Consider the following 14650-nt stretch of genomic DNA (forward strand, 5'->3'; position numbering starts at 1 on the left):
ATCACTATCTCATAGTGCTTCATAACACATGCTCATGATATAGTCAGAATCGTACAATCGAGAAATTTGTTATTACTGTGGAAAGTGTTTGGTCGTCTATATTTTGATCATATGGCTATAATCCGGGTAAAGATCAGCAGTTAGGTCGCTGCGGGTGGTTATATTATTTAGCAGTGTTTAAGTCTAAGATATATTTTCACGCTGTCAGTAATCGTGAACCCGGAACATTGTATCAATATTTAATTTCCGCTTTCGTCGGGATTAAAAGTAAAGACTTTAAAATCATGCTGTCATCAGCAATATATTACGTAGATTCGATACGGCTGGCGGACAAATCAGAATATGAAATTCTAAAATACCATGGTCATATCATGTAATTTTTAGACGCGACAACGACTAAAACAATAAGTAGTGAATGATATTCCATCTTTATTATTGCATATCCATATATTCCATTGCGTCCCAGACGTGCTCTTTGGTACCAGACGATGGGATCTTGCAGGCCAGGGTAACACATTGATACTAGACACTGCTGCACAACTCTAGTAACATGTGCTATGCACCGCAAATATTGTTTGCACTACTGAGGACATTCTCGTAGATGTTTTTTTTCCCATCAGCACTTGCCTCCCAAGCAGGACGCCTCGCATGGGTGTCCTCGCAGAGACCTCTCGGTTGCCAGGGATGGTGCGGGCAAAGATTGCGGCCCGGATTCTGTGTCGAAGATGCATGGTTCCAATCCATATATCTTTGCGAGGGATTGTCACGGGTGGGCGGCCATTACTGGGGCGGTCTCTGACGTGGTTGTTCTATTGATAACGTCGCTATAAGTGATCCTGTTGACCTTGAATTGACGTCCGACGTCACGCTGTGAGGTTCCGGATTTAAGCATTCGCCATCTGTCATTTTCACTGCGTAGTGGCATGGTGAATTGAGATCCTAACGATCAAATGTTATGGGGTTTTTCTTAACTCCGCACTTACCAAGATTTCTTAGAGTGCCAGTGACAAAGAATTTGATAGCTGGCCTCTTGCAGAGAACAATTTCTCCAAAATAGTCCATAGTTCTTTCAAAATAAGGTCCACACAATAGCAGCGTCATTTGTTTGGATGCGTTTTTTCGAGGTTTCTCATAAACATTTCCCAACATCAAAGAGCATCAAAGAAAGTAGCGATGTTTAAAGAGCTGGTCATCAATTGTCCTTGACGATTGTTGTGAAAAAAGAACAGTTGTGGACACACCCCTATGTCAATGTTTAACACTTTTGTACCCCGTGTCAGCTTGTTAAAGGGGACCATCTAGAGCCATCTCCCACCCGTCAAGAGGCCCAGGTACTTTGTAAACTGACCACGTTACCAGGTTGAATGCGACGTAAACATCTTGAACCATTACAAACCGATTTAGCATCTCATTGTTAGCCCCTTGCTATATAAGGGGGAGAACGGGGTGGGTAGCCACAGGTGTTTGGGAGATACACAGATCACAATGAAAGTACTGTTGGTCAGTCTTATGGCCGCATGGCTTGGAATATCGAAAGCAAAAGTTCTTTTTATTCACGTTCCAAGGGTGTTTGGAAACCAAAACGATCCTGTTGTTCAAGAGTATTACGAAGGTGGGTACACACAAACCTATTGACTTTCATGATACAATACTGAATGTTTTCGAATAGTGGACACATCTTTAACTCAAACTTTTGTTACTCGATGTGCTACTTAAGGCCAGTATGCTATAATGGTTTCCCCGCATTATTCTTCTTTTTAAATAACTGTCAGCGATTTGCCTCTCGTAACTCGAATTCGGATAAGCTGATATATCGAATTATGCATTTAACTCGTTGTGTTACCTTGTAAATTATTGCCTTATGGTGAGTGAGTGAGTATGGTTTTACGCCGCTTTTAGCAATATTCCAGCAATATCACGGCGGGGGACACCAGAAATGGCCGTCACACATTGTACCCATGTCGGGAATCGAACCCGGGTCTTCGACGTGACGAGCGAACGCTTTAACCACCAGGCTACCCGACCGCCCCTATTGCCTTATAGATGCACACGCATTTTTATACTGAAAAAAAAGGATCATGAATATTTTGAAGGATTTTTTTTGTAGTGTAGTTTTTTCCCTAAAATATTCTTGATCCCTAATTGTTGTATTCAATACCTATTTTGGCTATGATTATTTTTCCTTTTATATAGACATATCTTCTTATAGTTTAATAGTGTCCTTCACACAATCCACATATATCTCGAAATGCTGATGGTCCAATTATTACAGGATCATAAATACATTTATATTTCACTGCATAGTTTTCTTTTCATGCATTAATATAAAGAGTGAGTGAGTGAGTGAGTGAGTTGTGTTTAACGCCGCTTTTAACAGTATTCCAGTTATATCGCGGCGTGTCAACTCAATGTGGGAGGAAAGCCCGAAGTGATGCAGGTCTCAGACGTTTACCATTTCGGTGAAACCCACGAGCACGGGTATGGTGCTGACAAACCTAGAAACCTAATCGGGCGAACCGGGATTCGACCAAACAATCGCCTTAAACGACTGGGCCACCCGGGCCCCCTAATATTAATATTAGCCGGGTGTGTTTCCGCATTGCAAATAGCATATATAACAGATAAAAGTGTATTATGCGGCTTGGGGAACACACTTGGGAACAGAGGCATAATCTCTTATGGTACAATGTCATTCTTCAAATTATCGGTGTTTGAGATATTTGTTTAGCTCATTGAAGTATCGCATATAATAAAATGTTTCAGTGAACCACCCCATTTAATAGCGTCACATGATCTTCAGCCATGTTTGTCAACAGAAAGACTCACGGGAAACTCCAATCTAAACGTATTAGGGTTGTAAGTCAATAGCGATGTATCTACCAGAATAACTAATTTGGATATATCGGATCGTGATACCAAATTTATTGGGTTGTTAGATGGCACTATCCATTATATGATAATGGTCTTGTAATAAGATACTCACTCACCGTGGTAATAATAGTGTAGCGCTTTGATCGTGCCCTGTGTGGTGTGGAAAAAAGCGCAATATATGTGAGTGAGTGAGTTGGGTTTAACGCCGCTTTCAACAGTACAACAGTTATATCACGGCAAACAACAAACATTATATGTACAGACACAGACACCACAATGCACCTACAAAGTCACTACAGTAAGCTACGGTTATAACGAACTCGAAGGGACCACTAATTAGTTCGTAATGACGGTAGTTCGTAATAAGCATATAAATTTATATAGCATTCATACAACAAATGATCAGGACTAAGAATAAGTTCGTTATATCGGTCAGTTCGTTATAAGCGTGTTCGTTATAAACGTAGTTTACTGTATTGGAATGACTGGGCGTGTATCAAGTTCAGATGACCATAGGGTCCAGTGGTCACTTTTGTATCGTACATATGTGATAGAGTGGCACATGTTTACTTAGTTGCAGGTGCATGAGTAACTATTAAATGTATTTTACCAATCTGATGAAGATTGTATTCTCAAATCAAATTAGGTTTGCATGTGCTTGATAAATGTTAACCCTGGTTATGACATCATACATTTCATGACAGTACATAACATGAGGCGTAATGGTTTAATACAAAACTCCCCACAATAGTTTTAGTCAACCCAGTTCGATGTGTCTGCATGATTAAATAGCCCTCCTGTGAAATGTATGTTTGGCCAAAATTTGGATCAAGTGTTGTGACTTAAGAATAGGGTGGGTGAGTGGGTGTGGTTTTACGCCGCTTATAGCATATTCCAGCAATATCACGGCGGGGAAAACCAGAAATGGGCTTCACACATTGTACCTGTGTCGGGAATCGAAACCGGTTCTTCAGCGTGACGAGCGAATGCTTTAACCATTAGGCTACCCCACCGCCCCGACCTAAGAATGGAATTCTGGAACTATTTGCTTGTTTGTGTAATGTCCCTTCTAGGATTTCATACCATGGTGTTTGCTTGACGTCTTGTCCCGATGGCGTGAATGTTTGTTCATAACATTAACCACTGGTTCGTCTTTCTCAGATTTGATAATTTACCGACTGTCGTAAATTAGTTGTTAAATTTTGTTATTATCCTCAGACGAAAATGTTTTTACCCTTTTTCCTATTCTGCTTTCTTTACTTCTCTGAAATATGCACATGTGCCTTTGGTTTCAGATGCTTGCCGACTGTCGTAATTTATGTTTAATTTTGTTATTATCCTCAGACGAAAATGTTTTTACCCTATTTCCTATTCTGCTTTCTTTATTTCTCTGTAATATGCACATGTGTCATTTGGTTCCAGACGCTTGCCGTAACTGCAGTCTGAGCGACACAGGACGATTCTACACTCACGGCAAAGCCTGCAACATGTACATGTTTTGTATACAGTTTGGGCCTTCCAGCTGGCTGATGTTTGGCTATCTGACACCAGAGGGCGCAGTATTCAACGACAGAGGTCCATTTATGGAAAGAATGTTTCTACAAGACGGCGAAAGACCGATTCCAAATCGTCATGGTTGTCCCGCCAGGGTTGGACGTACGTATTATTTTTCCATTTACCTATATAAACCGAAATAGAGCGTGTGTCTGATTGGTTTAAAATAATAGTTATTAAGTATGAGTTCACTCAGAAAGAGAGTACTATGGAAAATAATTAATGACTTGTTATATTTGCAATATCGATTCACGTCATCATTTCGAAAATAGTATTTCCGGGCTATCGAGTACGTGAACGCAACGTTAAACTCCATTTAACCTCACCTCACCTCACCTCACCTCACCTCACCTCACCTCACCTCATTTCCTAATTGATACATTTTATAGTACAAGCAGCCACACACAAACACACGCACGCAAGTACGCACGCACATGCACGTCGCGATATGAGTGCAATAAAACGTGAACGCGACGTTAAACTCCATTTAACCTCACCTCACCCCACCTCACCTCAACTCACCTCACCTCAACTCAACTCAACTCACCTCACCTCACCTCAACTCAACTCACCTCACCAAAGTAATCTTAAAACAAATGGTTGGTGAATACATTGGCCAACAATGTAATTTGAAGCGTGACAATGAGCAGTAGGAGGTAGTTTTATGTATAGACACATACACACACGCACACACACGCGCACGCACTCACGCACACACACACATTGATATCAGTTCTGGACATATACACCTACTTGAAACTTCGCCACCGTCTTTTTTCTTTCCTTCTTCCTCGTCTTTTTCTACTCCGTTTCTTCTCCCCCTCGTCATCATCATCATCATCATCGTCGTCGTCGTCGTCGTCGTGTTGTCATTGTCGTCATCGTCATATTTTAACACGGATTTACGATTGTCGTAGCACTAACTTTACACTACGTTGAGTCCACTTATACCAGTACATACAGTCATGAGAACAATGCCTGTTCCAGACCCCTGTGACACGGGGATGAGGATGCCCATCAACCAGGACCCCTGCAGTGGATACCAGACCTGTTCCAATAACGTGATAGTCAAGACTAGATGCAACAGCCCGTACAGTGGCTTCAATGCCATGACGCAGCAGTGTGATCTGGCATGTGCACCAAGGACAAGGTTTATCAGTAAGCTTGTTGTCATGGACATATATTATGATGCCATTCCTTTTTCTCATTATTCCGATTAGCCATTGTTAATATCTTTTCATTATTATTTGAGGTAGACACATATATGTTTTGATGTAGAAATAAGAACTCCACTTTACAAATATGAGGGGGCACGGGTGGCTCAGTCGTCTAAGGCGCCGCGATTCGCTGTGCAGAGTTGCGTCCCTTGGGCACGCCAGGAACCTATGATTATGGGTTCGAATCCCGGTTCACCCCGATTATGTTTCTAGGTTTGTCAGCACCATACCCGTGCTCGTGGGTTTCACCGAAGTGGTAAACGTCTGAGACCTGCGTTCTTCCCACATTAAGCTGACACGTCATGATATAACTGGAATACTGTTAAAAGCTCACTCACTCACTAACTACAAATATGAAAGTAAAGTAGTCCAAAAGTATTTACGTCATTTCAGTACGAACATCAAAAGGAGTCCTTCATACGCTTAAGAACGTCAGTTTCGCGATGTCCAGCCTCTCGTCTGATAGAAACACTGTATATAGTGTAAACTTCACATCATAAATTATTGTCACATGCATTGCGGTAAATAAGATACCCTATTCATCGTTTTACAGTTGCCGAGAAAGCCATAATACTTGCAGTTATCAAGGGGCCATGCTACTTGAAATTATCAAGGGGGCATGCTACTTGCAGTTATCCAGGGGGCATGCTACTTGCAGTTATCAATAGGGCATGCTACTTGCAGTTATCAAAGGGTCATGCTACTTGCAGTTATCAAGGGGGCATGCTTCTTGCAGTTATCAAGGGGCCACACTACTTGAAAGTTATCAAGGGGGCATGCTACTTGCAGTTATCAAGGGGCCACGCTACTTACAGTTATCAAGAGGCCATGCTACTTGTAGTTATCAAGGGATCAGGCTACTTGCAGTTATCAAGAGGGCATGCTACTTGCAGTTACCAAGGGGCCATGCTACTTTCAGTTATCAAGGGGGCATGGTACTTGCAGTTATCAAGGGGGCATGGTACTTGCAGTTATCAAGAGGGCATGCTACTTGCAGTTACCAAGGGGCCATGCTACTTTCAGTTATCAAGGGGTCATGCTACTTGTAGTTATCAAGGGATCAGGCTACTTTCAGTTATCAAGGGGCCATGCTACTTGCAGTTATCAAGGGATCACGCTACTTGCAGTTATCAAGGGGGCATGCTACTTGCAGTTATCAAAGGGTCATGCTATATGCAGTTACCAAGGGGGCATGCTACTTGCAGTTATCAAGGGGTCATGCTACTTGAAAGTTATCAAGGGGTCATGCTACTTGCAGTTATCAAGGGGGCATGCTACTTGCAGTTATCGAGGGGTCCTGCTACTTGCAGTTATCGAGGGGTCATGCTCCTTTTCCTGCAGTTACTCGGGGATCAATAGTTCTTGCACGGCAGTTTGTGAGAGATAAGTGATTACTTGTATCGTAGTCAGCGAGAGACTCATGTCACTCGCATTAAATGTTAGACCAATGTTACTTACCAATGTTATTGCAGTCATCGAGAGAGACACGTTACTTGTTATGTAGGTTAACCCAATGTTACTTGCATTGCAGTCACAGAGAGAGACATGCTACTTGAAGTCAATGATGTATCAATGTTACTGGCATTGCAGTCAGCGAGGGAACAATGTTACTTGAAGTCAATGATATATCACTGTTTCTGGCATTGCTGTCAGCGAGAGAGACATGTTACTTGAAGTCAATAATATATGAATGTGCAGCCAGCGAGAGAGAGATGTTACTTGAAGTCAGTGATATATCAATGTTACAATCACTGTTGTCAGCGAGAGAGCCAGGCTATCTGCAGTGTTCCAGGGGCCAGTGTTATTTGCAATGTATTTTGTATTGCAGTCAGCGAGAGATGTGAGCCTAACCTTTCCAGCGACGACTACTACTTAAGCTACCAGACAGTGCAATACGCGGATGAACCTGAGCCCCGAGTTGAGTTCTTTAACTTGCAGTGCCTCCTGGGCTACAAGTACCAGGACTACACGAAATGTGGTTGTCAGCCCTACAACGCAACGGAAAAACGTAACTATACCACGTTAATCCTATAACATCAAACTCTTCTTCACTGCATGGAGTGAATTATTGTTTTTCACAGCTATTAACCATGTTGTAGTAGGAAAGGGGATACTCCGAGTTACACATAGTTTATCCTTGAGAGGAATCATGCATAGATGGATCCTATTGTCAGTGTGACGCGATAAATCCACCATTCACTTTATTGAGGTCGATCTGTTCAAGGAGAACTGCAATTGATATTTTAAGTTATGTTAATGTTGTGTCTTGTGTAATAGTGTCTGTCCTCTGTGGATGAGTGAGTGAGTGAGTTTGGTTTTACGCCGCTTCTAGCAATATTCCAGCAATATCACGGCGGGGGACACCAGAAATGGGCTTCACACATTGTACTCATGTCGGGATTCGAACGCGGGTCTTCGGCGTGACGAGCGAACGCTTTAACCACTAGGCTACCCGACCGCCCGTCTGTCCTCTGTCATGACATTGCTTAAACACTATTGATGATTATAACAGGTAACTCAAAGACTAAACGTACTCGCTCATATAGTGTTTGTCTGCCTGTGGGGTGGTAGGGTAGCCTAGTGGTTAAAGCGTTTACGCGTCACGCCGAAGACCAGGATTCGATTCCAGACGTGGGTACATTGTGTGAAGCCCATTCGTGGTGTTCCCCGACATGATAGTGCTGGAATATTGCTAAAAGCGAGTAAAACAACACTCACTCACTCGTCTCCCTGCTCCTCTTCCTTCTCCACATCTTCTTCTACGTCTTCATCACCACTACAAGAAACGCCACTATTGTTGTTACTGTACACTGGCGTTACTATTGATGCCACTGGATACTCCATAATTATAACTACCGATTGTACCTCAGCAATACGTATGTTTAACGTTAACGACAGAGAATTACCAGTCTCGATTATTCGCAAAAACAGACTCCTTTGGGCGTAAAAGGCAAACTAGTGAAAACAATAATATGAATGGATCACTTAAACTTAGTGAACACTATTGCTTTGGCTTCCATTGCTCTTGACATAGTTCGGCAAGGTACCCCTACATGTAAATCCATACACAGATTTGCGGGTATACTAATGACTATTTGAATATGGTCTATGAATATTGAAATGGGAACGAATAAATAATAATTTCAATACGGTTTTCAAGGTAGATCGATATCGATGGTCTCGTTTCAAATTTACTCATCTTATTTAAACGTTTCCTAAATTGATTTTCTGCATACATTACGAAATCTCACCCCCCAAATCCGAAACAATATTACGAATTACCATTGCCGTTTGGCGGTTTTGCTTTCGAAGGTACTGTCAGACATGCATATTGAACAAATACTCAAAAAGATCCAAAAAGGTTTATTGAACACAGGTTCATTCTTAGTTTTGTTGAATGGTATCAGCGTAATTAGATTTATTAAACGCTTGTATAGGGGACACGTTATGACGTTGACGTTAAGCGTTGTAGGTTGTCTCGCCGCCGGAAGGGTAGGACAGGCATATCCTCTTCACGAACACCTGGTGTCATCACTGATTTTCAGTCATCCATTCATTCAATTGTCACCTCTATTTTGCTTTTTACACCCAGTGGAATCTGTTTCGTCGGATAATCGAGACTGGTTATTCACTGGCGTTGACGTTTCATAGTTTAGTACCATCACGGTTGGTGACACCAGAAATGGGTTCATTACATTGTGACAAAATGTGTTATTGAACCCGGAAAGCTTTAACCACTAGGCTACGCCACCGTCGATTAATGTCTTGTGGGGCACGCCAGAAACCTATGGTTGTGGGTTCGAATCCCGGTTCGCCCGGATTATGTTTCTAGGTTTGTCAGCACCATGCCCGTGCTCGTGGGTTTCACCGAAATGGTTTACGTCTAAGACCTGCATCACTTCGGGCTTTCCTCCCACATTAAGCTGACACGCCGCGATATAACTGGAATACTGTTAAAGGCGGCGTTAAACCTAACTCACCCACTCACTAATGTCTTGTGTGGTTTTACAGCATGTGAGACAGTGACTGTTGTCCACTTGAAGTCCCTGGACGATTCGTGGAGATTGGCAAGAAACAACAACCCGCTCATGGACTCCAGCGCCATCACTGGGAACGGTACCATCGTCAATGCCAGTGAACGGTATGGAAACGCTGCCTACTTTTCGGGCAGGCAGACGTTTTCTGCACACAAGGTCATGGGCAACGACCTTGGCCTTTACTTTGATCTGACGTTCGCCTTCCAATCCTTGCAATCTGATAGTGCAATCCCTGGGTTGACCTTCCCACCAAGGGACGCCATAGCCCATCGTGACTACGCCCTCGCCGACAACAGTGCTTGCGACATCATGGCGACGTATGGCTGTAAACTACAAGGGGAAGGCTTCAACTTAGGTCGGGTCGTGTGTTACGTCGTTCCGGAAGGTGACTCCGGTACCTACAACACTACAGTGATCAGCGAGCCAATGGTTTGTCTCAGTTTGTCTGTTTAGATATTATCTGTTGTTATATATTCAAAGTAGTAAGTAAGGAAAATTTGTATTTCTTAGTTATGTGAGTGGAAAGGTGTGAGGTGAGGTGAAATGGGGTTTAACGTCGCGTCCAAGATTATTGCACTTATATAGCGACGTGTATGCACGTGAGTGTGTGACTGCTTGAGTAATGCCAATTTTATAGTGTTACCCCACTGTATATGTGATACCACGAGTGAGTGAGTGAGTGAGTGAGTGAGTGAAGCGAATAAAAGGAGTGAAAAGTGAGTGAGTGAGTGAGTGAATCTGGTTTTACGCCGCTTTTAGCAATTTCACGGCGGGGGACACCGGAAATGGGTTTCACACATTATAGACATGTGGAGTGAGTGAGCGAGTGAGTGAGTGAGTGAGTGAGTGAGACAAACCAAGAAACGTCAGGGCGAATCTGAAGCCAAGTTTCCGGCATGCCAAGGGACGCAACTTCGATGACCTGGCACCCCGTGTCCCGTTCCTGCCAAACTGGACCTTATATCATTTCTTCACATGCATGCATATATTTAGCACGGAAGTAATTATTGAAACTTAAATCAGCGTAAGAATACAACGCTATACGTTCACCTATATATTTCCAGGATCTCACGAAAATGACCCGAGTGTACTTCGCAAAGGAGGACGAAAGAGGGCTCATGAGAATCACGCAGGGTAGCTACAACAGAATCACACCAATCACATTCCCTAAAGGTTAGCCAAAACACCAACCAAGACAGTGAGAATGAGTTGACACCGCCTGAACACTGTTTCAGCTACGTCAGTGTGATCAGCCATTGTTGGCGGAAACTGCAGCCTGTATTACCATGTAAAACCCAAAAGTTTGATTATGGAGCTGACAAACCAAGGATCATCACCAGCGTGAATATCGGATTCGAACCTAAAACTAGCGGATCCATCCCTAGCCAAGGGATGCAACTCTGCACAGCTCTTTAAACCACTGGACCACCCATGAACACAAAGCTTTTTTTAGCAAATGCATCTACAACTTACAATACTAGTATGTAATAATCAGGGAAGGGAAATGAGCTATTTGTTTTATCTTATTTCGAATTTAATCGACTTTTCAAATTTTAAGCTCTCTAAAGTAAATGTTAAGAATATTATTTCATGTAAATTGCAACTTGTTTTGGTGATTGTAGTTTATTTCTAATGAGTTTGCAAAAGATGTTGTTTTTTTATCGAAATTGACAAATGTCCATTTTAGGTGTGCGTGCAGTCGGGAATTCTTGCCCGCTGAGTATTGGAGCCGGGACTAAGAAGCGATATTTCACTGGTTTTATGGATGATGTGAGTTGCAGTATTTCTAGGACTTTTAACATAATGTCATGACGATGTGAAAATATTTTTTTGGAAAGCATAAAAAGTTTTATTTCACTCATAGGGTACAGATTTGTTTGGATAAAATACTTTATCATTTAATGGGTAGGATTCTCGGCAGGATAAAGCCAAGGATTAAAACAATATCCGTTGGGGTCATATACGGATAGAAATGCAAATGTCAAGCGTCAAGTAGTGACTACTTTCAGTGTTTACAAATAAACATGGCGTCGCCCTTGTCATTCGGCGATCGAGTCATATTTAACCATCTGGAATCTGGAGAAACTACTCGGATAATTATTTCTATTATCCAAAGAATAGTCTAAAATACTGAAAGATTAGAGTCCAACTGTGACGTTGCTAAGGCAGTTTACAAGTTTTGGCAACTCAGACTGTTTGTGAGAGATGGGAAGATATTTTTTACATTATAATGATAAAGAGGTTATCATGCTTGTGTGTTTTGAGATGGTAGATATCCTGTATTTGAAATAAACATTAGGAATTTAGCTCGCCACGGCTCGCAAAATACCCATGGTATCAATCACTGGATTGTCTGGTCCAGATTCAATTATTTACAGACCGCCGTCATATAGCTGGAATATTGAGTGCTGCGTAAAACAACCAACCAACCAACGAGTCCTAATAAAGGATATTTTCCATCCCCAAACAAACTCGCGTGATAACCTCTATGTCTTACATTTAGCATAAATAAATTTGTCATTCATAATGCATATCTAGAATAGACACTAGAAAAGACAGTTACGAACAGATTAGTGAAAACATTTGAAATTTTTCTTTATACTTAATATATTCACTTCATGTAAGGGGCGGTCGGGTAGCCTCGTGGTTAAAGCGTTCGCTCGTCACGCCGAAGACCCGGGTTCGATTCCCAACATGGGTACAATGTGTGAAGCCCATTTCTGGTGTCCCCCGCCGTGATATTGCTGGAATGTTGCTATAAGCGGCATAAAACCATACTCACTCACTCACTTCATGTAAATGCAACTTGCAGCATTGAAGGAACACCACAGAATGAACTGCCTTCATGTCGGAAAGACCGAACCATGGGCCCCGTTCCGCAAAGCGAGATTAGCACTAGTACGGTCGTAACAAGGGTACTTTAACACTGACTTAGGACAACCATGGCTCAAAGATTGTTGTGGGGAATAGGGCGCTGGATTACTTTGGAAAGGATTGGTGCTTTAAACAATCTACCTCTCAGCATTGGACAAGAACGAACTTACCCATAGAAAAAAGTAGTTACGTATACTGCACTGAAACACATGTGTTTGGAATGTATACAAGACAATTTTAGATCTCAATATGTTTAGGAATGGGTTATATTCTTAATCGGAATACACATTTTTCAATTTAATTTCATGGTTTTTTTCATGTTCAATTCAAATATGTTTAGGGTCAAAACACATAAAAGCAGCTATCTACTCACAGCTTAAACAGCACCAAAACATAACATCCCCATGATCTAAATATGTTTAGAATTTAAACAAGTTTCAGTTAAGTACATATCATTGGGCAAAGTCAAATATGGATAAGATGGATTACATATATTGAAATATACATGAAATCTACGATGGCCCATAAGGGACATGGAGTCTGTTTTTCAATATTTTTATATTTCACTTACTGTTATCGTAACCTTTTCCAAATTAACCAAATTAACTTAGTTTTTAAGATTTTTGTTTTTGTTTTTGACATTTTCATTTTAGTTCTTGACATTTTCGCTTCACTTTTCAGCGATTCAATATCCTCTTTATACATGATTTATCACATATTTGTATGACAAATCGTGTTAATTTGGAAAAGGTTACGATAACAGTAAGTGAAATATCAAAATATTGTACAACAGACTCCATGTCTCTTATGGGCCACCGTAGAAATCAGATTCAGAGGCACTTGCATAAAACTAATACCACCAGTATTATTCCAGCTCTACCACGACAGCAGACAACATGCATTTTTAAAAGGGAGGGGTCCAAAATTTCAACTTACTCTCTCAGTCAATTTAACAGCCTACAACATACAATTGTAGTTGGTAAAGGAATCAAAATATTAGACTAAAACTCGTTTTTTTTAATTTTCTTACAGCTGGTGATTACCAAGTATTGTGGTCCCTTCATGTAGGGGAGTAGCTGAGGAGATTTAGCCGGGACAAAGACATACAAGAGGCCACACAGACATCAATACCTGGCTCACCTCGTAGACCTAGTCTTTAATGTTTCATGTTGTTATAAAATGGAACGAATAAGAACAAAGTGGAGGCTTCGGTGAGGATATGTGGCCGCACCTACCCGTGTGTCAAGAAGATGGGTTCAATACGATGAAGATATTCGGGCATCGGCACATTATGCACGCAATTGAGAGTTCATGTAACATTTGCATTGATTATCATATAAATCACACTTAACATCGTGTTGTGTTTTCGTGTTCTCGTCATAAGTGGAGAGTAATTACGCTTCGTATAAGATGAGGTGAAATGGGGTTTACGTCGCGTCCAAGATTATTGCACTTATATAGCGACGTTCATGCACGTGTGAGTAGGTGTTTGTGTGGCTGCTTGTACTGGTCCGGACTGATGCCGATTTTATAGTGCGAGCCCACTGAGATACCATGCCGCAGTTTAACATGAATACCCCACTCAGACACAGTATACTCACTCCGAGCCGACCAGTCCTTGTTTTAGCCTCTTAATGCCGAGCGCCAGACCGGGTAACAACAAGTACCATCTTTTTACGTCTTTTGGTATGACGCGGTCGGGGATCGATTCCCGGTCCTTCCGCTCTCCGGGCGGACGCTTTACCACTAGACCACAGAGACAGTCGGTTTCGCATAAAGAGTCATTTGCACTAGATCCTCAGACAGAGTTGATCGTTGAGGAAAGGTAAATAATAGCGATTAATCCTTAACTCATAAGAGATTTCTGCTAAAAGCAGAGTCCATTGTACGATTCCGACTATATCATAAGCATGTGTTTATGAATCACTATCAAATAGTGATGACACCAGGTGTTCGCGAAAAAGGTGGGCGTATCATGCCCCACTTGTGTCACTAACATATGTTAAATTTACATTAACGTGGGGGATACTCAAGTAAGTGAGTATGGTTTTACGCCGCTTTCAGCAATATTCCAGCAATATCACGGCAGGGGACACC

At 41.8% G+C, this 14650-nt stretch overlaps 1 protein-coding gene across 1 annotated transcript; it reads left to right on the forward strand.

Moving 5' to 3' along the window:
• The first annotated feature begins 1472 nt into the window (after nt 1–1472).
• On the forward strand, nt 1473–13834 carry LOC139453107 (uncharacterized). Its single transcript, XM_071234732.1, has 8 exons — nt 1473–1612; nt 4294–4527; nt 5413–5583; nt 7471–7650; nt 9654–10108; nt 10744–10852; nt 11367–11449; nt 13586–13834. Exons 1-8 carry the CDS (start codon nt 1486–1488, stop codon nt 13619–13621), a joined length of 1395 nt encoding a protein of 464 aa, XP_071090833.1. The 5' UTR covers nt 1473–1485; the 3' UTR covers nt 13622–13834.
• The last annotated feature ends 816 nt before the right edge of the window (nt 13835–14650 follow it).

This window comes from Haliotis cracherodii, unplaced genomic scaffold (assembly GCF_022045235.1).
Source record: "Haliotis cracherodii isolate W230 unplaced genomic scaffold, xgHalCrac1.p SCAF_9, whole genome shotgun sequence".
NCBI lineage: Eukaryota > Metazoa > Mollusca > Gastropoda > Lepetellida > Haliotidae > Haliotis > Haliotis cracherodii.

Excerpts from the sequence above, each read along its gene's own strand:
- LOC139453107 (XM_071234732.1), top strand. The coding sequence starts at position 1,486 with ATGAAAGTACTGTTGGTCAGTCTTATGGCCGCATGGCTTGGAATATCG. Across the intron at positions 4,528-5,412 it reads TTGTCCCGCCAGGGTTGGAC|ACCCCTGTGACACGGGGATG; the intron begins GTACGTATTATT and ends TGCCTGTTCCAG. Across the intron at positions 10,853-11,366 it reads ACCAATCACATTCCCTAAAG|GTGTGCGTGCAGTCGGGAAT; the intron begins GTTAGCCAAAAC and ends TGTCCATTTTAG.